Source organism: Cavia porcellus, unplaced genomic scaffold, assembly GCF_034190915.1.
Source record: "Cavia porcellus strain 051 isolate PalLab524CR breed Dunkin Hartley unplaced genomic scaffold, mCavPor4.1 scaffold_4, whole genome shotgun sequence".
Lineage (NCBI taxonomy): Eukaryota > Metazoa > Chordata > Mammalia > Rodentia > Caviidae > Cavia > Cavia porcellus.
Window position 1 is genome coordinate 44,421,204 of NW_026947487.1, and position 26,340 is coordinate 44,447,543.

The 26,340-nt window shown below is 40.2% G+C and overlaps 1 protein-coding gene across 22 annotated transcripts in view; it reads right to left on the reverse strand.

Annotated features, from left to right (window-relative positions):
• Dock9 (dedicator of cytokinesis 9) overlaps positions 1-26,340 on the reverse strand; it is a 261,185-nt gene that overhangs the window by 129,323 nt on the left and 105,522 nt on the right. For 21 of the 22 annotated variants that reach the window (XM_063246980.1, XM_063246978.1, XM_063246968.1 and 18 more), the window contains exon 2: positions 12,078-12,194. In XM_063246980.1, coding sequence (XP_063103050.1) covers positions 12,078-12,194 — 117 coding nt within the window. Of the gene's footprint in view, positions 1-12,077; positions 12,195-12,449; positions 12,536-26,340 lie in introns of those variants that run through there. The other variant, XM_063246970.1, reaches the window with a different exon arrangement.

Genomic DNA, 26,340 nt, shown 5'->3' on the forward strand with positions numbered 1-26,340 from the left:
TCTAAAAATTCAACCTAAACATAGCTAGCATCCCAAACAACACTGAGATAGAAATTTCATAGTATAGCAAGGAGTGATTGTACAAGCCCATAATCCAGCACTCGGGACACTGGGCCAGGATTGTCACAAGTTCAAGGCCAGCCTGGGCTACACAGGGAGTTTAAGAGGGGGGTGGGGGTGGGGGGGAGAGAGAGAGAGAGCAGAGAGAGAGGAAAGAAAGGAAAGAAAGGGAGGGACGGAGAAAAAGAAAGAAGGAATAAACAGGAAAGAGAAAAAGAAAATCTCAGTATAAAACACAACTTACAAATAAAAGTCTTTCGGCTATTATAATAAATTATTTTTTCATAACGTAAATTAAAACACTAGTAGTCTTAAACACAGAAATTGTTTGTTACTTTGGCCAGGAATGGACTGGAGTTTTTCGAGGAGTTCTACAAAGAAACTCACAGGAATAACTGACAAGGAAAAGAACCTAGTGAAGTATTCTCCCAAAGGGCCAAATAAAGAGCAAGACACTTGAGAGCCCCAGGCCAATCTTTATGGTACTTTTTAAATGAAATAATAAAGTGAAAAACTGCCCCCAGGTTCCAACGGCAAAGAAAAACTTAGAAGCAGCTCCAAATGTAGTCTGAAATAAACTTTTGAATTGATCTTGTTTACTTCAAGAATTTTTTCCTCTGGGCTGAAGTGATTCCCTCAAACACTCGTCACTCTGAAGGCTCTCAGTTACACATGGAAAGTATGGAATTTTGAGCTTTCCCAAAGAGGTAGAGCAGGGGCTCTCCATGCAGAGACACAGGTCCCTTACCTGGACCAACCTTGGGGCCTCCCTGCAATTCCTTCCCCGTTGTCGCTCCCTGCTCTGTCCTGATGGTCTGCTACAACCCTGTTCTTCAGTTTAATCCCAGAGTCCTCACCACTGACTCCATTCCTGATCCCAACCAGCCCAGGATTCTGACTTCCACACTTGACCCTGACATCCCTGAAGCAGGGGATACTGAGAAGCTCATGTTTCCAACCACAAGAAACATAACACAAATCATTTCATTAAACTTCCTATGGAAGAATCTGAGAAGCAACATTGGAAAGAGCTTTCAATGGAGAGCCAGGAAACTTGAACCCCATCTAAACTCTGCCTCTTGTTAGCTATGTAATCTTGGGGAAAACTTGAACTTTCCACATCCATAAAACAGACTCTTCTAGGATCTCCAGGTTTCCTCTGTGGTTTAAAAATTCCACAGCACTATGAACATGGAATTCTACATCTCATCCCTCTCGAACGGTTTATCTGAGCACTAGGAATTGCTTTGTGAGAAGACAAAACACAAAAGGCATCCAGAAAAAAAAGACAAGATTAATACTATATTTGCTTTGACTTATATTACTCTATTTATTTTTCTTTATGGAAGGAATTGTTGGAATAAAAGAAAGGCAGATTCACTATATGCATCTAAATAAATATGAGAGCATTACCAAAGGCATGCTTCTGTGTTTGTTCTTCTACCCCTTAACTTACACAGCACTAGATTTTTTATTTAATCACTTTACTAGGCACATGAAACTATTAAAAAGCAACAGTAGGTCTTAATTCCTGGTGGAAATATGCATGTCCACTGGGTAGTATTATCGTGTTTTATAAGATTTTAATTAAAAGACTGAAACAGAAGGCCCACCCTTTCCCTAGGACCATATGAACAATGCACTAAAGACAATATCCCAGAAGTGGGTGGGCTGTAACCTGAGGCAACTGTGGGCATAGGGACAAACTGTCTTCTCCTCTTCATGGTTCAAAGGAACAGAGGTAGGAGTGTCCCCCTCCAGAAGGAGAAGCAAACATCAAGGAGAGCCCAGAGAGGAAATGTGGGCTTTGAAGCGGAGGTCAATGCTAAGCAGGCAATCTGAGGACAAGATGGGCCACAGTGCCTGCTAAGACCCTGAGTCACAAGAGGAGAAGACTCTTCAATGAGGAGGTGACTGGGTAAGAATATGAGTGCAGAATAGGGAACATGCAGGGGCATCTGCTAGGTACCTGGGAATTACCTCTCGTATAGGCAGTCCCTGAGGATAGAGGACAGCCTTGAGACAGGAAGAAAAGCATCTAAGGCCCACAGGGACCACCTGCTAGCTGTAGGAGCCCACCAGGCTTCAGAACTCACATTCTTATCTATATCTCGCTAAAATGTGGACTAGCTTTGCTGAACAGTCAATCCCTCCCCTCTTTGCAAGCTAATATAAAACATCCTGTATGTGTGTTTATTTTCATTTATGTAATGGAACTATTCCTTCAAGCCTCTAGGGGAATTTATACATTTATTAGAGAAACAGATTTTTTTGTTTTTTAGTACCAGGAATCAAATTTAGGGCCTTGCACTTGCCAGGCAAACACTGTGCCACTAAGTTACATCCTGGCCCCTAGAAATAATATTTTAAGGCTAGGTGTGATGGTATACAATTGTAATCCAAAGCACTGGAAGGCTGAGGCAGGAGAGCACTGTAAGTTTAAGGCCAGCCTGAGCTATACAGTGCATTCAAGGCCAACCTGAAAGTAAGACCCTGTCTCAAAAAACCAGAGACAGAGAGACAGACAGACAGATAGTGAGACCAAGCAAGTACGTTCATCTGTAGAGAGGAGGGCAACTTTTACGGGGATGGAACAGTTGGAGGAGGAAAGAAAAGTGGACAGCAACAAAAAGCAAAACCCAGAAGATCCAGGAGAAAGGGCTCTTTGGGTTGGCATCCCTTGGCATCGTCAATCTTCTCTGAACAATAAACCCTAATGTGAATTTTATTGTGCTCATCTGAGCCAAAGGGATATGAGCATCCCTGTCAATGTTTTAAAGTTACCTCCAACCCAGCTGCAAAGATGCCCACAAGGGCTCCAGGAGGACCTAGGAAGCACAGGGCCTACCCCCAGCCAATGCTGGCACCTGGCAAAACCCACACCAGAGCCAGGCGACCTGAGACCTGGGTGCCCCAGTCCCTGGGTTCTCCATAATACAGGGCAACAGAGTTGACAACCAACACTCAAGAGATATAATAGAGCTTATATCAAACCTTTGAACAAATAGACTTAACAGACATGTACATAATATTCCACCCAACAACAACAGAATACACATTCTTTTCAGCTGTATCTGGTACATTCTCCAAAACAGACTACATACCAGTTAACATAGCATACCTATTTAAGTGCAAAAGAATCAAAATTTTTCTATGCATATTACCACATCACATTCCAATCAAACTAGAAATCAATAGTAAAACAAACCACAGCAGCTATGCAAATACATGGAAATTAAACAACACACTCTTAAATAATCAATGGGGCTGAGGGAAAATTAAAGGGAGAAATAAGATAGTTCCTACTAAAATTAAATTATAATGCCAGTTAAAACATACCAGAATTTAGGGGATACACTGAAACCAATTCTCCAAGACAAGTTTATAGTGGTCTATGCTCCCATCAGAAAAATAGAATGAGCCCACATAAATAACCTAATGATGCATCTCAAGGTCTTAAAGTTAACTCCAGTTTCAAAGTACTCTCTCTATTAGAATACGGCCCCTAACAACTCCATCCTTTCTTCTCTACACCTGGGCCAAACTGAATGTTAACGCACATCACATGTCTGCAGAGTTCTGTCCTTGTGATGTCTGCTAGAAACCCCACTTGTTCTATACATTAAATGTTTTGTCTCCAGAGAAGTATTAAACTGTATGATGAGACAACTCTGGGAATTTAGGTGTTACTTATTGACAACAGAAGTAGTGAAGCCTTTCCAAATATCTGGCAGATGCATTAGTTTTATAGCATATGACTTGTTTTTCAAAGAATTCAGTACCAAGCTAGGCTGGAAACTAAAATTTGCACAGGGCATTCCCACATTTCACCTCATGGTTCATGTTTTGGCAACCAACCTACAGTGTGTATTAATGCCAGACAATCCCATTCGCAGAAAAGCAGTTGCCTACAAATGCACAATAATTAACTCATTGATAATTAAGAAAGTGAACAAAGCATGGGACAAGACAAATGTCTGAAGAAGGAAACCTATTACAGTTTTCAGAAGAATTAAATTGAACTACCAAGGAGCAGATTTAAACAACATTATAAGGAGCCCTGATGTGAGTACAGTACATCTCTCATGTACTGTCCAAACTAGTGTCACCTAACAAAGATTCTATCATAGACTCACCTTCTTGATAGTGTGTGTGTGTGTGGGGGGGGGGTGTCTCTCCTTAACTGTTCCTCTTTACTGGGTCATGGATGGCCTCCAAGCTGTCACCTTTAACTGTCTTTCTCTGTTCTCTCTGCAACTGTGTACTGTGTGATGTCAATGACTTCCCCCCAAGTATGCAATACAAGGCACCAATTTATGGCTTTCCTATATGCCACAGCATTGCACCCTTACAGCTATTCCCACCTTCCCTCTCTCACCCTTCTCACCAATGATCTCCACAGCTGCCATCATCTTTCTAAAACACTCACGTGAGCATCAGTCTCGGCTTAAATTCTTCCAACAGCTTCCCACTGCCACCAGTATAAAACTCAAATTCCTCTGCCTAAGACCTTTCATGACCAACTACATAAGCTTTTCTGGATTCATCTTCCCCCCTTCTCAGCCCTCAGTAACATGAAGTATTTCTGATTCCTTAATACACTGCTATAAGTTGTTTATACTGACCTCCACACTCTGGCAGCACACTACCTTCAATGGTTTATGTACTATGCTACTAAAATTACCAAGACATTTCTGCATCTCCTACCAGATTTGATTTACACCAGACGGCTGTGACATTTATCTTTGCTTTTCCAATAACCATGATAACACCTAACAAAGATAAATGTTGTCAAGTGCACAGGCAATCAGGGTTAAAAGTGGGGAATGAACTGTTTCATTGCGTGATCACACAGGGTTCCAAATAAGATGGTGCTCTGGTCTGCATATGGTTTCAGGGTTTCCCTAGAGGTTCGTATGCTGGAAATTTGGCCCCTGGTATGGCAGTGCTGCAAGGCAAGGAATCCTTAAGATACGTTCTTCTACTCCTCACTGAATATGAGTATGGTCTTTATTTATCCAATTCTACCCACTATAAAACTTTTACTGCTGTCTCTGATCTATTTAAGATGTGAACTGTTATTTTTGAAAAGGGGAACAGAAAGATTATGACCTGGCAAAGAATACAAGCACACAGTGTTGGACCTCTGTATTCATTTAATACCCTTCTTTTTATATGAGTAAAATTGTTAATTTATACAATGATCTATATTTCATTATTTCAAACAGTAATGCATTTCATGTAGTTATTTATATAGTTAATCTCAACTATGCAAGTTTACCCAAACTTGCTCCCAAGTTTTCTATGTACTACATGGAACAAAAATCATGTCGCACTTTGTTATATTATAACAAAATAACAGTGCTACTTCTCTCACTAGTGTCAGGAAAAAATATGTTGAAATACTTTGTAAACATAAAACTCAACATGACAATCTTTTATTCTAATTGTTTTAGGAGGAACTTAAAGGCAGTATCATATGGCACTCTTTCTATATGCAGTGGTACCTCAGTTCGTGAATTTAATTCTTTCCACATATTCTTGTTGCAAACCAAATTGGAGAGAACTAAATCAAATTTCCCAATCAGGTCAACACTGAACCTAACCACTGAATGTGATTCAATTGTCATCCAATTCAATCTGTGACCAGAACTGGGGAAAGAACTAAGTCTGTGAACCAAGGTACCCCTGTGAATGCCCCAGCCCTCTGGTATAATGTGTTTGGTTATGTTGCTGAGACTTATATGCCATAGAGTATAGCAACACAGCTGCAAAACACCTTCCCCTAACAAATGGGCCTCCTCTGCCTAGGACACAGCATGAAATCCCAGGAGGGCACCTCTGAATCAATGAAGAAGATGGAGCAGCTTCCTGTCCTATATGACTACCGTTTTCATTTGGGAAGGATGGCGTGAGTACTGTTCATTATGGTTCCTTAGTATGTCTTTGCAGTTGCTGATCTGAACTCTGACACGTTAAGTGTTTACTACAGGTGGTTGAACCCGGGGCCTTCACACTGAGCTGCATCTCCAACCCTTCGGTAAGACAGGGTCTCACCATGTCACTAAGTTTCCCGGGCTGGGGTTCAATTTACAAACATCTTGAGTGCTGGGATTACCAGTGTGTGCCACTTAGAAGTTTTTTTGTTCTTTTTTTAAAGCAGTCTTAACCCTCCTCTAATACTTCCCCATGAATTTAGGAAAATAATATAGAATGGGAACAAACCCATGCTAATATTCCTTAAAATTTGGTGAGATAAGCAAGATAGCTTTAATCAAAGAACAAAGAGAAGTCAAAGTAACAATAATTATAAATGATTCCGAATCACCCTTTTCCCACTGTTTTCCTGTATCTGCAGTGCTGTGGATCAAACCTAGTGCCTCAGTACTTCTCCAATGAGCTACATACTCTGCAGTCTGGTTTCCGGACTCTTGTACTTTTTCTCTGCTTCCCTCCCTCAAGTTTCAATCCCCAAGAACTAAGTCTCAGCTTTCCATTTTGAGAGGCTTCCAGGCTGATCTAAGTGACCTCCCTCTACTTAAAGGACTGCTAGTGGATCTAATATCCGACTGAGGTCTTAGACTTACATTCCCAAAGTAGATTCTTGTGAGATTTGACTTACAACATGAAGCTAGGACTTGATTTAAATCGCCTGCTGATTATTAATATTAATGCATACATTTATCTTCTCTGCTAAATTCTGAACAATGTGAAAGCAGGGACCCTGTCTCACACACTTCAAGCAACACATGAAGCTGAGCCCTTTGCTGTCCGGTTTTGTTTATTTTGTGTTATTTTTTTCCCTCCTTTTTTTTTTTTTTTTTGAGACAAAGTCTCACTGTGCAGTCCAATGTGGCCTGCAACTCACAGGATAGCCCAGGCTGGCCTCAAACTTTTATCCTTCTACCTCAGCCTCCCAAGTGCTAGGATTACAGGCATGAAACATCATCCCATTGCAAGTATTAATATATATTAAATAAACACAGTCTTCAACTCAACTGAAAAGTAAATTTCTTTCTAAAGGGGTATTACCTGAACTAGAATTAAAATTTTCATCTCCTGCAATTCTAGCCAATGTCAACTCAGAAATACTATTTATCCAGATATTTTGAGTAGGCTCAATCCTAGACATGAACTAATATCCCAGAAACCACAATGTTCATGCAAAGTTACATGACTGACCGCTGAATTCCAACAGATGAGAATTTCGAGGAATTTATAAAAAGAGCACTTTTCAATAAAAAGCCAAAAACAAAGTATTAAGACTATTTTTTGGCAACTTTTAAAAAAAAAAGCAAGGACAAACACTGTTTTGAAAAAAGTTTTCTTTTCAAAAGGACAGATGGGAAATGAGATCAGAGACTTTTAGTCTTTTGTAAATACCCGGCTTGGTTTCCTCTTCAGGTCAGTGGTTTGTAGATCATTATCAGTCCCATGTAAGTACAAGAAGAAAAGAACCAGGGGAAAAATCAAAATCAGGATGTTACTGAAAGGGAAATAGAATAACCACATTTTTCTATGCAATGCTGAGAACTCTCCTATACCTAACCATTTCCAAAAAGGAAAATTTCTAGGCTAGTCAATTATTCGTAATGTTTTTCTGTATTCTCAACTTTCACTTTAAATTCTCTTGCTAAGACATGGATACTTATGCACATTGTAGGAAATTTATGTAGGAAAGATACCTGGTAAATCACTTCTCATCCAACTTTACATATAGTTCTAAGGATGACAAGTTTTACACCCATTTATACTGCATAGAAATCCTATAAACACATTCTCTTTTTAAAAATTTTTTGCAGTAAATACTCCAAACATAAGATTTACTATCTTAACCATTTCTAAGTATACCGCTCAGCTATATTATGCATACTGTCATTATTATACAACCATCTCCACTGTTCATCCACAAAACTAGCTTCTCAAAGCGAATTTCTATACTCGCTGAACTCCACATGCTGCCCCTATGCACTAACAACCCCCATTCTGTTTTGTTTCTATAAACTTAGCTATTCTAAGCACCTCACATAAGCAGAATTATATACAGTATTTGTCTGTTCGTAACTAGCTTATTTCACTTAGCAAAATGTTGTCAAGGTTCATCCGAGTCCTAATATGACAGGATTTCCTTTCCTTTTAAGGCTGAATAACATTCCATTGCACATGAATACCACGTTTTATCTATTCATCTGTGCCTAGACACTTAGGATTCTCCCACTTTTTGACGATTGTGGCTAATTCTGCCATTAGTACAGTACGTAAGTATGTCTTGATGTCATTGCTTTCAAGTCTTTCAGACGTATACCCAGAAGTGAGTAAGTGTTTCTTGGTGGTACTGGACATTGAGCTGAGGGTTTGGCACGTACTAGGTAAGTATTCTACCACTGAAATATATCTGTCTTTTTTTGTTTTGAGACAGGGTCTCACCAAGTTGCACATGCTGCCCTCAAACTTGTGATCTTCCTGCCTCAGCCTCCTGAGTCACAGGGACTACAGGCGCATACCACCATACCTGCATGTCATGCTCTTTTTATCCTTCCACACAAAAACTCTTCTTTGTTTATATCACACACCAAAGTGTAGTATTTATAAGAACGGTATCCATAAATTGCTTCCCAACATCCTTCTTTGTTATTCACCGCGTTTTTCACAGTCTGTATCTTTGCCAAACTGCACAAACATTAGAATACTCTGGAATAAGTCGGGGCCGAGTTGAAAAGGCAGATGCTGATTCAGTAGGTTGATCCAACTGTTAAGAATATCATACCAACAGAGCCATCCATCTGAAGGAGGACCAGGACTGGAAATCTGTCTCTGACAGGAAAGGTCAGGATCTTGGGCAACTTTCAGTTATGCAAAAATCTATTATCACTCAAATGACAAATCAACTTACATTTCTTGATCCAAAACATAAACTATGTCCTCTAGTTGGCTGCTGAAGTGTTACTACAATTTTATTCATGGCAAATGATGGTAAGTTCTCAGACTTTAACACCAAGTGAACTTTGGTGTGGTCACAACATTTTAGGAACAAAAAAAGGTTCATCAATCACCAGAAAACCTACTCCTTTTCAAAGTCCTACTTTAGTGGCATTCTTAATTTAAGAAATTATCTACTATCTGACAAGCATATTTATAAATACAGTCACTGGGACTTCCACGTGCTAAATGGCATTCATATTTACTTCATTTGAAATGTAACAGCATATGTCCAGCCCCAGTATTCAGTGTGCCAGGGATTACTTGAGGACACAGCTGCAAAAATCCAAAACCTGACCCCTCCTCAGAACCACAACACAAGTGGTGACACTTAAACACAAACACATACATAGCAGTTAGTGAAAGGCCAAGACAACATAACACAAGTACCCGTGTACATGTGTGAACTATACAGCAACAGGAGAATTGGAAGCATGGGAGGGTCACTGCGCATTTAAATAGCTTCATAGCCCATGAGATTTCAAGTGGCATCTAAGATGAGAAAACACTACCAGCAAGGAGAACCATGAACCCAAGGAAGAGGTGGCACAGACCCCAGCACTAGGATCTATCTAATTCTGAAAAAGATTATCCACGATACTTTCATTCCAGACCATGGCAAATACTATTTCATAATCATCTGACAACAGAGAACTTTTTTTTTTTTTTGGTGGATGGAGGGGAGCAGGGCCTCACTATTTACCCCAGGCTGGCCTTGAATTCTCAAGTGCTGAGAGTGTTTTGATTTTTTTAAAGTCCATGTTTACTTTCTTCCTCTCAATTTTAAAAACACCTTTCTTGCATCCTTAAGCAAAGATATCTGGCCAAAGAGACCTTTTTTCTACGTAATTCATTTTCTGAGAACACCTAGATGCCCCTGGAATATGACCAACAGGACTCAGCATCAACATGACTTCTTATGAAGTGTGTAAAAGAATCATCACTGTCCACATTCATATTTTAATAATCATTTTTAATATATTTGGCAGAAATTTATACAAAGTTCTAGTATTTTAATTGTTAACTGTTCAAATGCATTATTGCATATCACTTCTCAGCATGCATTTTGACCCATTTCCTAACCTATGTGTCCTCCTTTACCTGGTTGAAATAAAATACTTTCCCTGATTTTATCTGTACACTCTGGCTCTAGTAATAGATAATGCTGCTCCTATTCTGCCTAAGAAACAGACAAGTGGAAGGAATTGGTAGCACTGCTAAAGGAACTGGTAGTAATTGCTGAAACTACTCATACAGGTAACAAGACAGTTAACATTACCAAGACAAGACAGCAAAGAAGCACAGTGTAAATATCCTTACCTGATAACAAAGTGGGAAAACAAATTTAAATGGAACCCATCACAATGACTATAGTTGGAATAAAGTCAAGCTCCTTAACTTTGGAAAATTTTCCTCCAAACAGAAAAAAACAAAACAAAACCAAAAAACCCACTTATTCATTCATTCTTGTTTAGCAAAATGCCAATATGTTCTTGACCTTAGAGTATCTATGTCTGGTATCACTGAAGTAGTTATGGACAGGAAAAATAAGAGTTCTCTCAAAATTTGTATTGTCTGATTCTGTAACTACTCAAATATCCAGGTTCCTTAATCCTGGGAAGAAAAGTTGCTACTAACCTAACCATTTTGTTTTTAGTTGTATGTCTTAAACAATTTATCTCAAGTCTACAAACACAACTTTGGATTCTTGGCCGCAAAACTCTAACAAGCTTTTCTGACTTAATACCAAGAACACATACTGCATGTTCAAAGAAACCTGAGACAGACTATGACTTTCTCAGAATACTACAGGAAAAATGTGTCAACAAGGGGTATAATTTGTAATCATCTGATTTTGCTTTTTATTTGTTGCCTAATGACAGACAAATGGCATGATTCTGGAGTGCTCTTTTATTTGCCCTTCAACCACATAGTCTATTCATGAAACAAAATTTTTTGAGCATGACATTTTTGGGGGCATGATATGTACCTACTCATCAGTGTAACAACTTTGGCAGTAAGATGTAACAAACAGTTGATTTTGTTACCATGGTATTCCTTTTTTTGGGAAAGAACTAACAAATGATTACTTTTCAGGATTTCTAGCATGTTAGAAAAAGAAAACATTGGTCAAATTTCTTACCTCTCTTGCAAACTACAATCTCTTAAATTTGGAAGGGACACTTCAGAGATTGCAATTCAAAAACTGGCATTAACATAGATGCTCATAACAGTGTAGATTATGTTCTGTAGAGTGGGATTAGAAAGTTAATGTCAATTACTTCAACAGCTGCCTGATAAAAGCATGGAAGCAGAGAAAAAGTAAATGGTAGGGTCAGGTCCCATGAGAGCGAGGGCAGTAACTAGAACCTCATATAGACCAAGGAGACCCTGGGTTGCCAGGCCACTAACACCACTGGGGAAAATGTTATCTCCTCAATAGACTCAGAGCTTCATGTGGGTCAATCAGCCACAGAATGAAAGACTTTCAAAACACCAACCCAGAGAACAGCTCATAGCAGGAGTGGCCTGAATCCTCCAAGGAACAGAACCTCTAGCACACCAGAGAGACAGATTTCGTGACATTCCTGGTAACCCCTGAGCCCTTCTCTGGGAGCCCACACAAAGTTCAGAGCTTCTCATGGCAAGCTTCCAAAGTGTCAGTCTGAAAGTATGCATGAAAGAATCTCCACACTTCCCCAGCAAAGCCCACTTGTCGGATGCATACTTACTTGATCAAAGTCTGATTCTGAAACACTCTCATAAGACATAAGAGGCACTTGTACATAATAAATCAATGGGGAGTACAGTGCTCTTATTCAAGACAAAACACTCTATACATTTATATATACACACACACTCAATATGCAAAAACAGTATCACTAAAATATGAGCTCTTGAAGTATACAATGATGTAACTTTTCTCTCATAAATAATATCTCCCATCTCTTAAAAATCATAAAGTAACAAAATACTAAGATAGAAGAGTGTGAAAAGATCAAATTAACAGTTCTAGTGACAGAAACATGGTTACTTACTTGAAAGTCATCATAGGGGAAGAGCAGCATCTCCCTCAAACAGTCATTCAGGATCTGAGTCTTCTTCTGAACGATGACATTTTCATAGTCAAGCGGCTCAATAAGCTTTGGCTTTGCCTGCAAAACAAAAAGACATTTTTACAGATAAATCCATTTTCTTAAAGCGAAAAAACTGCGCTTTATGCCATTCCGACAGAGAGTAAATCTGCTTTCCAAGAGAAAAAAAAAACTCTTCCCACAATACTCTGTCTATGCAGAGTAAAGCTTACTGACTTAGCTAAGCAATCTAAAAGGTTCATTTGGGGAGGACTTCCACTTATTTCTTGGGTCACTCCTTGCTAGATTAGTCCCCTTCCAAGGTTTCAAATCTACCAGGGTTGCCCTGTGTAGGGATCCAGCACAGTCTGCCAGTGAAGGATTATTCATCCCCTCTAGCCAAGGATCTTTAGATCCTTGTGTGCACCCACACAACTATTTATACAAGGCTCCATGAACGCCTTCTCTGAGTCTTAAAATAGCCCTACACACTTACCTATTTAATGCCCTAACATAGAGCCCTGTACATTAACTTATTTGATGGCTAAACATAGAGCTGGACTAAAACCAGGCAAGCAAGATAAACTACTTAACCAGGATTTGCGGGTGAGCCCTAAGGGAGGTGGATGTTCATCCCTGGAATATTCTGAGAAGACAACAGAGATAACAACCAAGTGCGGAAAGAAGGAAAGATAACGTATCTTTTCTAGCTATTTCCAACTCTTTATCTACTATCATCACTGCCACTGTGTTTATGGATTACTTTCCACATACTAAGCTAGTGGGCTAAGGGGCTAAGCTAGGTTCACAGAAATACATACTTAATTATAGTATACTATGTCAAATCCTAAAATAGGTTTATTTATTTACTTATTTATCAGGAATAACCAAATCTGTTGTATCAAGTTACTACAACATATTTTTTTGAAATACAAAGTTGTTTGACACACAAAATCTCAATAAATCCTATCTATATTGAAGTCACTATATATAGGAAATACATCAAGATATCAGATATGTGGCATCCAAACTGAGAACTGTCACTGAAGCTGCTAAGCGTTCCCTAAACTCTGTTCTTTCCTTCCCATACAGCTGGACTACATTCCTCAAACTCCCTGCAGTTACTTGTGGCCATATGACTGCCTTCTGGCTGAGGACATCCCAATAGAAGAAATGTGGCCACAGTCACCCTGGTTTCTACCTCCCTCCATCTGCATTTCCTCCCACCAGCGACGTGTTCAGGTCTGAGGGGAGGTTGGAGCCCTATAATGAAAGACATCTGGGTTCTGAGCCATCATGCAAAAGTTGGCCTCCTTAATAGAGACCTTAAAATACCCCATGTGCAAGAACTAAATGGTCTATTATGCTCAGTCTCTGAGACTGTGGAGTTGTCTGAGGAAGCAGTCAGCTTGCTCTGCGTAAGATGCAGACAAATGCGCACATTTAACAACTGAATTTAAGCAGATTCCACAAACATGTTTTGACATTCTAAGAAAAAAACTCACAAAGTCCTAATTATGACAATTGTGTTGTAGACAAGACTGAAAAATATGTAAAATCAAAAACATTAAAGTGACATACAGTGAAAGTCCAGGTAACTTATAATTTGTGACAGTGAAAGTACAGGTAATGCCTATAAAATGTAATGTCAAGTTGTTTCTCACTACAAAAAAGTCAAAAAGTTATACAAAGTAATTACTTATAAAATAAGAATCGCCACAGGAAAAAAGTCTCCAAAATATTTTAATTTAAAAAATAAGTTCATTCCTTTCTGTTTGTCGTACTGAATATAATAACCAGTCAATAAATGCTAGTTGGCAAAATGAGATGCCATAATTTATAAATTCGTTAGGCACCATTTCCATATTTACAATAAAACCCAAATATACACGTAGCTTTCTAAACTTCCATTACGAGGAGGTCAGATGAACAAGTACTGCAGAATGGCAAAGACCTCACACTCTCCCAGGACTGAAAGAGCATCTGTCACTGTGGGCCCAGGAAGCTATTCTTCATTGCAAACCTGGGCCACCTGCATGGGCATGTGCTGTACAGGGTAATCATCAGCTGGGGTGCATCTGCCTCCCACACATTCACAACAGGCCATCATTTCCACTGCTCAGAGAGAGCTAAGGTTCTTTCAAACCTTGTATAATACACAATGTGAGCTTCTGACAGTAGACAGTGTTAGGTCCCCTGCCTAAGACTTACCCAGTCACCAGGGCAACAACCCAATGCTGAGTCATGATGGTGCTTAGTCCCCTCCTCTGAGATCCCTATGGTTTCTTCTTCCCAGTTGCCTTTGCCAAAGCCCACGCACATCACCGCACGTGCAGCAAAAACAACCCTATCCCCCTCAGTTTCATCATAGCAAGCAGCTAATGTCAGCTATTCTGCGCCACTCCTCATCGGAATGCATTTAAGCTCAAATCCTGTCCTTTGTCTTCAGACAGCCAGCACATTCCTGTGGTGGTGACTCTATGTGCTCACATTAAACTCTTTTTTATCTAGTTGCCACCTCTTTTTTAACATTCTGTGCTGCTCTAGATTGAGTACCTAACTGCGACTCAGATAGAAGATGCTAGAAAGACACTGCTGAGAGAGGTCCTTTCCTAGGTTCAAATGTTTGTTGGTTTGGGTTTTTGTTTTGCCTTACATGTATCCAGGAAGGCTTTCTGTGTAACATGTAGGAGTGCACATCCTGCATTATCATCCCCAAACCAGCCATCAGAGAAATCCCACTGCACCAAAGCAGCAGCCTTACCTGGGGTATTGCTTGGGTGGGTCATGCCCTCCAGCTCCCATCACCACACCTCTGCAAAGCACCTGTGTAAACTTTGCCACCACTTCTTACGCCACAACAACACTGCCTCCAACTGGTGCTAAATCTCACCCTTGGGCCCAGTGGGGAATCACCCTTGTTTGTTCTTTCACAGCAAGTAAACTCTGCCATCACAGTCAAAAGTAGCCAAATGGCAAGTTCTGGCCTGTGAAGTTCAGGGTCCACAGACTGTTTCCTAACAATCAGAATCTTGGTTTCTAAAAATGAGATTATAGAAATAGCCTGAGGCACAGGCCCTATGATCAGAATAGCCCAGGAGAAAAAGTTCCATATCTCAAGGAACACCAAGGACACAGGTTAGACACAGACATGGAAGCTATACCATCCGCGTCTACAGAGCATAGGAGCCTCCAGTGATCTTCCACACCCACAGAGTCACAATGCCTTGCCCCTGACCACTCTTTCAGGCCCTCTGATCTCACTCCACCCACAGCCTGTGCCACTTTGGATCAGGCAGCCCACATTCACGCAAACTGAAATTCCAGATCTCAAGGCAAAGAATCTTCTCAGTGCCAGGAAAATGAGATTCCTCTGGAATCAAGCAGCCCTGGAGAGCATTCACCCACAAAATTAGTTCAATTTCAGCCAAACATGTATGAAGCTTTGAAAACCATGAGAAGAACCAAGCTCAAATGAACAGAAAGTAATTCCATTGCTCTTCCCTCAGGCACAAGAGCTTCCTTCTAGTTACTTCTTGCCTTTGTGTCTTAGTTACTGGGTGTTAACACAAGCTAAAATCCTAAATGCCACTTCTTGAAAAACTAAGAAAATGGCAACTTTTGGATCATTCTATCTTAAGAAGTGGGAAATTCATCTGTCTTGCTTATAAAGGATCTAAGACTTCCTTGATTTCTCTGCACAGCAATAAGAGCTACTGAATTCTCTGAAACAAAAATTTCCATACAACTCAGTTCATTTTCAGTATTCTTAATGTGGTCAATAGGTCACTAGCATTGTTTCTGGGGATTGGGACAGGGCAGGCCACAATGGAAGAAGGGGCCTTCTGAAGCCAATTGCTAAGAAGTGTGGCCACATTACCCATCTTCCTGCACTATCTCTTACATAGGACTTTCACTGCCAAGTACCACCAAGAGTTTCTTGAAACTGTTAGATCTAAGGAAAGAATCATTTTCCTATTGTTAGAAGAGGCACAGGAAATTAACAGTTGTGCCTCTTCTTCATGCACAAATGTTATTAGTTATATGATTTTCTCACCAGAGATTTGCTGAGCCTGTCCATGTGCACTGTGCCAAGTCTTTGGGACATGGAGATTAAATGAGAGAAAGAGAGAAAGTGAGAGAGAGAGAGAGAGACAGACAGACAGACAGAGATGAAGGAAGGAAGGAAGGAAGGAAGGAAGGAAGGAAGGAAGGGAGGGAGGGAGACGACACCTGACCCAGAGTGCTCACAATCAGAAAGAGGGCATACATGTGAACAAATACAACAGAATGAGTGACAGCAATGGAGACCCAAGAATGATATAGTAGTCAGGATTAATACAGGACACATAAATTTATAAGATTACCTTATAATATTTACCCAAAGTGTCAAATGCAGAAGAGTGCAAGAGATCTATCTGTGTGCTACAGGCCTCAAGAATCCAGGTGAGGGCCTGGATCCCACAGCAATGTTCTTGAGTCCAGCTGAAGGCCAAGAGCCCAAGGCAATGTCTCATGCAAGTCCGTATCAAGGATCTGCACCTGAAAGACCCAAGGTGCAGTGGTGGAAGCTAGAAAGCCTGTGCCAGCATGATGAGGGATCTGCGCTGGAGCCACGAAGCCACACATAAGACAAAGGCAAAGACCAGAGCTCCCCAAGATCCCTGAAGAGAAGAGAAGCCATCCCTGAGATAGGAAGGAAATGAGTTCCTCCTCCAAAGGGAGCAGCCTAGTTCCAGTTTGTATCAGGAAACCAGCCATAACAAAGCTTCTCCTGGGAAATCAACATCATGCAGCCCCCCCCCCCCATTCTCCTTTTATGCTGTTCCAGCAGCAATCCTCAGGTGGGTCTTCCTTGTCCAAGACAAAGTTCAGTTTGGCTGGATGCTGCCACTTAATCTGACCATTAATTAATCCACCACAAATGGTATCTGACCACTAAAACAAACCTGACCTGTCCCTAACTAGATTATAAACTCTAGGAGGGTAGCCTTCTGTTTGATTTGCTGCCTTCTCTAACACCTAGAACTGCACTTGGCCTATAGTATGTCAGGACAAGTAAAGAAAAGGAGATGAGGTGCTTCCTTATAAGAGGATACAGGAGCTGAACAAGTCAGCCAGAATCAGGGTGAGCTAAGGATTCCTTACAGAAAAAAGGAGACTCTAGGGAGCATGTTTGTGGATGTAACCAGATTTTGTGGGGCCTGAAACTTGTAGAATGAGAGACAGAGAGGCGCTAAATACAAAATAATGGGGAAAAAATGGCTGGAGTCCTCCAAGACCCTGCAAAGATCTTGAAATCAGCTTCATCAGAATTGTGAGTCCTCCTTGAACATTGTAAGAAGTCATTTAGAACAACTAGGCCAGATCTTCTGGGAGGTCAGAAGTAGGCAGGCCAGGGTATGGAGAACCATTTCTGGGGTGCTTCAAGATACTTAGAAATTCAACATGATAGAGAAACCTTGATTAATGAACAAATGATCCTAAATATTAATGCATATGCCTTCATACATGGCTGAAGCCTGGGGAGAGCTGTAAGACTCAGAATGGATGTATCTGAGGAACAACAGTCTTTCTAGTGGGGTCTTGGTCCTCTGAATGTGTAGGTAACAATGGAGTCTAAGAAGAACAATGCCTCACAGAGGTCTCTGCTCCACCTTTGCCCCTGAAGCCTGCAGACTCTCCTCTATCAAGTAAACAAGTATTTGAAAAGTATTCATCTGAGGGGATGTCAATGATTAGTTTACCTAAAATAATCCTCCCTACACTACAACTATAGTCTACAGGGAAAGATGAGGCCAGAGTGGCAGGTGGGCTGGGATAAAAAGGCTCTGAGGAAGCCAGTAAACAGAAGGAGCACAGGAAGTGAGGTCTCACACCATACAACCAGGTCCTATGCTATCCTCCAGCCAGAGGAAGATGGCCCCCTACCACCTCAGAACATCAGCCTCTGCCCTTAACCCAGGAGATTGCAGTAATCAAGGTACAAGCCCATTCTTATTTGGTAATACAGGCTCTTCTCCACACTCCTCATTAGTGTATGTAGGGAAAATGATCCAGAACCCGTATGAATACACACTGTTTTAAAAGCCAAAGCAAGTTCAACAATATTAATGCTACAAATTTGTGCAAATATTGAATTTGAGACTATCTGAACTAGCTCTTCTGTCTTACAGACAGAGAAACTCAGCAGCAAGGGAGAGAATATTGCCCTAGACTCCAGAAGGGGCCTCTTGAGTCCTTACCCAGGATGATTCTGCAGCCCCTACCGAAACAATGCCAACATTTTAGTTTCTCCACCTTCACTGACAATATGCAATAAGCACATAATGTAAACATAGGAGGAAAAACAGAACCTTATCCAGATGTCTTAGTTACTTTCTTACTGCTGAGAAACAAAACCAGACACCTGCAATTTAAAGGAGGAGAAGTTTATTTTGGCTCACAGTTTTTTTAGAGGTTTCAGTCCACAGTCACCTAACTCCAAAGCAGGGCAGTAAGGCAGAGAGGCAAGATACAGGAGCCTTATCACAGACTGAGCAGCAAAGCAGAGAGACTGAAGATGTAGAAAGGATATATACTTCCAGGCCATGTCCACAGTGACCCACCTCTTCCTACTAGGCTTCACCTCCCAACATCACACTCAGCTGTAAAACCATCAGTGGACTAATCCATGGGTTAGGGATGAATATCACAAACCCATGATCCAGTCACCTCTGGAAGTCCCAAGAGTTCATGGGGGAGTGGGGGAGTGCGGACAATAACAGTGGACACAGATACAAGCCATGAACACCAAGCTTAGTTTTAGAAGTAAGCTCAAGGCTGAGCATTAAAGCACAAGAGTTAATGACATGGTGACTATTTAGAGGAATGCCTAAGAAACATCAAACTCTCAGACATCTAAATATATTTCTTATGCGGCAGTGTGGTGCTATCCTCAGAATACCAACAATGACACACTTGTGAATTCAGTTTTTTATGTCACAAACACTAATAAAATGCTTAATTTCCTTTTGACAGCACTTTAAAAAGCACTCAAATTAGAGAGTTTATCGCTGCATGAAGATTTTATTTAATAAAGTATGTCTATATTAGTAAAACCTGGGGCATTCTAAATCAATCAATTTGATGGAAGGACAAAAGTGTGGGTTTTACATATGCTATTTTTATAAGCAACCATGGCTTTCCAAAATTATCCTATTTCTAAAATGAACAGATCTAAGACTGTCAAATCAACAACATTTATAAATGTGTAAGAAAAATATAATGAAAACTGAGGGAATAATATAGTATTAACATTAATACCAGTTAACTAAAACCCATATAACTGCTTCCATTTAGTCAGCTGAGCTCAATAGGGATGCTGCTGAGAATATTAATGAAAACAGGAAGACAATACAGGAATTTAGGGGACTTGCTGCATGCTCTGTGCCTCTGGAGTCACACAAGAGGAGAGCTGAGAGGAATGGGAACAGCTCTCTTTTAGACAGTACTTAAAGTGTCTTCTATCCCTTCTGACACAGAGCACATGCCAAACGGTGGTAAAGAAGGTTCTAAGGAGAACAGAGAGTGCACACACGAGGGAAAGTCTGAGGCTGGCCCAACATGTGTCTCTCTCACACATTCTCCTGCCTGCTGATTCTGCCTGCCATTTGCCATAGGTGAGAGAGAATAACAAAAGCAAAAGAAGAAAAAGATGCACTAGGATGGATGTATGATTCATCCTATCTTAAACTATACTAGATTCTTTGCTACCCAATTTTTTTCTTTCCTTTTTAAGTATTACAGCTTAAAATTCTTAATTCTTCCTAAGTCAATGAAAACTATTTTTGAAATTCTGAAATGAAGAGGTCAAGTAATTAAAACAAAAGGCTCTAAAAGCCAGATTTAGTCTGATTTCAGAACAACCCACTTTAAACTACCTATTATAAGATGCTACGAATGGGGAATGCAATATTCACATTTGGCTCAAAAAAGATTCTGCATACATATATTATAGAAAGACAATCCTAGGCCAGAGACGAGCAAGTCTTAGGAGTTAAGATTTTAAATCCTGCTCCCAAAAATGTTTACTGTATTGAAGATGGCACGCAGGGGTTGATTATGCCAGTCCAATGGGTCTCAAAGCTTGCTCCCAGACTTGTGGTATTGGCAAGCAGCATCTGGATCCAGACAGAAATGCAAACTCACCCCAAGCAGCTCTGGGGTGGGGTGCCCAACAGTTTCAACAAACCCTCCATATGACTGTGACATCCATTCAATTTGACAGTCACTCTTCTAGTCCACCTACTTTTGTGTAATGTTTGAGAATTTCATGTTTTAAAGTATTTTTAAGAAATCCTGGCTCCAAGGCCAGGGATATAGCTCAGTGGCACAGATTCTGCCTGGTAAGCACAAGGTCTTAGGTTCAATTCCCAGTATCCCACCACACCCCCCAAAATCCTGCTTATTGGCTTTGGACCCTTGGAACAAGTCACTTACTTAAGCCCTTCATCTCCATATCTTCATCTGAAAACAGGAAAAGTAGCAAATTTCTGTTCCCCTCATCAAGGGGTTATTAAAGGGTTTCCACATAGAGGGCTTCAAGAACCTCCAAATGGTGTTTGGGGGGATCATGTGGTTATGCACAGTTCAACTTCAGTTGAATTTTAGTCTCTATGACATCATATCTTTGCCACATTACATACGTTTTTATCTCAATAAACTTCCTCCAAAATTCTGCACGGTGGCATCATCACCACTTCTCAGATGAGGAAACTGACATGCAAAGGAGCTGGATGATTTAATGACGGTCACACAGATGGTGAAACCTGGCTCTCCTGACCCAATCCCAGTACCCTCCCCATCACACGTAGGCAACAGGTATCATGGAATTTCATACTGCTACAACCAGAAGCACCTGCGCAATGCCTCAGTTCCTTCCTGGGATGCTTCCATCTCCACACTACCAGAGATGACAGAAGAGTAGAGCTGCCCAGCCCAGAGTTCTGCCAGGCTCTGAATGCCCAGGTGTCAATTCTCACCACAGGAGAGATAAAAGGCAAAGCCCCTATCTGATAACACTCATTTTCCACTTCAAGAATATTAACAGTCTTGCTCTAAAATAGAGGTACGTAATTTACATTACAATCAAGTATTTTTGAGCATGATCTTTGCAAGAAAAATCTAATCTTACACTTATTGTGCATTTTTCCCCCTACAGATTCACTCCTAAAATTCAATGACTCACTCCTAAAATGACAACTATTTTTCGGCTTTTAAGCTATGAAATGTGTTAAAATATCAACCTGCAAGCAGTTTTCAATGGGATAGTTACTAGTCCAGTGTGACTACCAGGCACTTACTACTATTCCATATTCAGCTGTACTTTAGGTACAAAAATAGACACTAAATACTAAAAACATAGCATGCTTAAAAGGATATAAAGCACTTTGATGTTTTTGTAAGAATAAATGCAGAAAAGATAGTATTTTGGAAACACTGGGTTAAAATTGTATCTCCAAAATGAACTGTACCTGTTTTTACCTTACTAGAAAAGTTTAAATTATATATACAACATGTTGTAATTCTATTTAGCAGTACTCGAGGCTTATGAAAGTTTAAATAGAGCCGGGTGTGGTGGCTCACGCCTGTAATCCCAGCACTCTGGAAGCTCAGATAGGAGGATCATTGTGAGTTTGAGACCAGCCTGGGCTACAAAGTGAGCTCAAGGCCAGCCTGAACTGCATAGCGAGACCTCGTCCTCTCCCTCCCCCACAAAAAAAAGAAAGAAAGAAAGTTTAAATATACAGATTGGTTTTCTTTTGGGAGGTGATTTTTGGTTTGGGGTGGGAGTTACCCCAGTCCTGGAGGTTGAACCCAGGGCCTTCACACTGACTAACATCCACAACTCTTTTTTTAAGACAAGGTCTTGCTAAGTCACTTAGTTGCCTACACTGGGCTCAAAGTTGTGATCTTCCTGCTTTAGCCTCCCAGACTGCTAGAACAACAGCCAAGTACCACACATGGCCACTATATGGGTATCTTTAAAATTCTACTGTAAAAGAAAGGGAAGTTCACTTCCTAAAATTTTTGCTTGGGATGAAAAAGTTTTTGGAAAAGCTATAACAATACAGACAAAAGAATCAGGCCCCACCTTTCCACGCTTTCATAACACTAAGAAACCTGTTTTCTTTGTCCTATGTCTCATAGTTCTCCACCACCTGCTCCAGACTTGACCAGGTTACTGAAAAGCCGTAAGGATAAGGTCCCACAATGGTCACTCCAAGGTTACCCTGACCACCAAAGATGACATTCAGATATGGTTACAAGGAAGAAATAATATTGGTAATACAATGGGTGCTCACTCAGAGAAACGGGGCTAATTAGGCTTTTGGAATCTAAACTCACACTTTTGTATTCAAGTACTATTCAAGTACTCCCATAAAATGTTAAGTAACATTTTAACAGACACACGCACAGGAAAATTAAGAAGCATAGCACAGCACTCACATATAAAGTCAAGCAGGATCCTCCAGTTACATCCCTTTTCATTTTTTGCCAATACAATACATCTGGATGTTGGTGGCTAAAACCTCCATAAATCTCCAAAGGCAGAAAAAGGGAAAGGAAAAAGGAGAATAATCCTCAGATCCAGGCTCTTCTTACCAGCTCTTTCTACAATCATTTTTTGCCACTACATTTCCTAAAAGAGTGACTATAGAACCAAGCTGAGAAACCAAACCAACAAGAACAAAGCACTCTGACACAATGTGCTTTTGACACATATTGGAAGCTTGGAGCAGACGAGGCCAGCAACAAGGTCAGTGCCAACTTCTGTGAGGCCAGGAGGGCACACAGTAAGGAAAACTGCATAGGAGGTTAACCAGGCAATTCCAAGCCCTGGGGAGACAAAAGATCTGGAGGCAGCACCTCTCCTTCCTTCCTTCACTTGACCTAGTCTTGGCTTAGAAATGACGAGCAGATATCCACAGTGAGGGATGGGCTGTGGGTGCCACACTGTGCCTTTCCCTAGGGAGGAAACTCTCCACAGCAAGAAGGTCCCAAAACAAAACTGTGACTGGTTCCCCAAGAAGCTCAGGTGAGCCCTTAGAGACCCACAGGCAGTGGCACATATACTTGTCAGGAAAGGGAGCCCTGAAAACTTTCAAAGGTGCAAACGTTCCCAGAAAACTTGCATGTAATGATATACATTAAAGGCATTTCAAACTTCTGGTAAGTGAAGGAAATTTCTAAACCTTTTTGATTCTAAAATTATTCTCAGCACTTGGGAAGTGGAGGCAGGAGGACTGCTGTGAGTTCGAGGCCAGCCTGAATTGCATAGTGAAACACTGTCTCAAACAGACAAAATAAACAATTTTCATAGTCAGTCATATGCCAACTGTGGCTTCTAGCAAAGACATCTTGCATCATATTTCTAGTTAATCTCTCCGTCCTTATCTGTAGAAAGAAGAATAATGACAGCTAGTGCCTGCCTCCCAGAGCTGTAAGAGTTAGTAGAAAAGATGCATTTAGGAGGTGTAAAACAGTGTTTGATGTCACAAGACATATTTTCTGTTACATCAAAGTAAAAGATAACTGGCAGGAGGGAGAAGGTTCAGAACCACTTAGTAAATAGCAGGTTGCCCCCCAATTTAAAGCCGAGGGTGTTGGTGAGACCCAAAATTGCACAATATTCCCTGGGGGAGTGAAAGGGGAGGAATAGTCTTAAAAAAGAAAGCAGAAGATATTATTAATGTTGTAACAGGAATCAAAATCCATATTACTCGCACCGCTCTGCTTAAATAAACTTATTCTGTCCCAGTTTGTCTATAAGCACTAGATCTGAGGGCACAGAAAACCATCCCAAAATTATCACGATATAGCACAGTAATCACCTTTAATTTCCTATTAACTTAATCTGGAGCCCTGTATAACTTACACTGCTATATCATGGCGGATCTTAGTTAAATCTGGTTTGTTTGATTGCTGTTTGTTATCGATAGATTTTATTCAAAACTGTTATAACTGACAGTATCAAGTCTGAGAGTATAGACAACTATACTGAAATGATAAGATTCACTACGATACCCATCCTGGTTTGATTACTACCTGTTTTTGCAGTTTTACACTATCTACAAAGTTGTGTTTCTATCAATACTGTTATATACTGATATATTCAAATATACTATATCTAATGATAGAGTCAATTCTATTGACGATAACAAGAGATAACACAGTAACCACGATAGAACTCCTTGTACAGCAGTTTTATACGTCTTTCGTTTATGTATCTATAGGAATGTGTTTTGTTCTGTCCTACTTTGTTTTGTTTCCCCCTGTAATATAGAAAGGATAAAAATACATTTTAAGACTCATGCATTCGTAGAACCTATAAACAGTTTGCGAGGACTGATCTTACAACACACGATAAAATGAACAAACACTTTGAAGGAAAAAAAGACACTACGGTACCCACTGCTGAAACCAGAGTGTCATGATGTGAAATCCACCAATACTATTATTATTCTTTGTCCAGAGTGATTTTAGTCTGCTTTGGTTTGTGCAATCTCAACATAAATGAAGATATGAATAACCACATATATGTTTAAGTGTATAGGATTGACAACCACATTACTAAGTTTTTGTTAGATAGTTGAATAGAACTATTTGCAATCTCGCTGTTTGAATTGCCACTTATATGTACCACTTTTGTATCTTGAACAATTATTTGTAAAAGGACAATATGTAAACATCAACTAGTGATTTATTACTGTTTATTTTTTATTTACTTTTTCTTTGAAAGTATGTATTATATCTACCCATTTACTGTTTTGTCTATTCTTTAAAAAAAAAAAAAAAAAAAAAAAAGATAACCGGCATGACCTTGCTACAAAAAAGTGACCAACCATTCCACCTACATAATGACAACATTCCATCTCCTCATTCTCATCATAAGAATATGAGGATATGAAAGAAACATGCCACAGAGGGGCAAATTTCAGTCTTCTACACAAGCAAGAATCCCAGAAGGTAAGAGTGGCTTGGTGTAATAATGAGGTAATGATACAAGTTATAGAAATTCCTTTTCTAGGACAGTTTTGCAATCTTGGCACAGTTATTAAAGTCATTCCCACTCCATCTAAGCATGCATCCCCCTCCCCAAAGAAAATTCCTTCTACTGACCACTAAAACAGGTTTGCAGCAGTGGGAGCCTCATTTATGCAACTGTTGCTAGTGATATAGAAGAAATATAACTCCCAACATGCAAGATGTCAGATATACCAAATTTGTGTCCACCAAAATCAAAGAATGAATTCAAGGAACACTGGAGGTCAAAAATAGGAAAAAGTTATTGAGAGATAGCTTCAGGACTGGGGATTTAGCTCAGCGGCATAAGTGCATGCCTTGCAAGCATGTGGTCGTGAGTTTGATCTGTGGTACCGATAAAAAAGAAAAAAAAAGTTGTATTGAGAGATAGCTTCTGAGAGACAGGAGCAGTCCCAAAAGTAGGTAGTCTTAGAGGTTATTTCTCTAAGAATGTTTTACAGAGCATAATCATGAGATAAGTATGAGATGGGTCAGACTATAATCAATAAAGAATACAACTATAGCCACTTAACTAATCCTGATCCAATAGAGAAATGAATCATGTAACAAAGAACAAAGGCATTTTTGGGAAAAAAATGTGTTCAAAAGTTTTGGTCACCCACTTGGATGACTGATAACTATCTGGACTTTTAAGGAATCAGGTGATACCAATCACAGGACAATCTCAAATTATTGTTTATCCTTAAAGGAGGCAAGTAAGCCTGGTCATTGCATCTTTATCTTGAGGCCTGGCCTCTAGAGGATGTGCCTCTAGCCACAGTTTTGGTATATCCTTGTCTTTTACACCGATTATCTTGAGGGTCTGTGCCTCTCTGCCTATTAATTAGCTGCCTATAATAGCAGGAATAGTCTCTAAGTCTATTGCTAAGTCAGCAGTGCTTGCTTAATTTGCTAAAAACCCAACAGCCTGTCCTTCTTGAAGCTGATGATGACTTCAGTGTTGTCTGCCTAAGTGTTTGGAAAGGACAGGTGAGATTAACACCCACTGTGCCTTAAAAAAAAAAAAAATTATATGTCACAGCACTCGTGAGGCTGAAGCAAGAGGGCCACAAATTCAAGTCCTAGCTGGGCAACTTACAAAGACCCTGTCTTAAAAAATAAAAATAAAAGGGGCTGAAGATGTGGGTCTGTGGTTGAG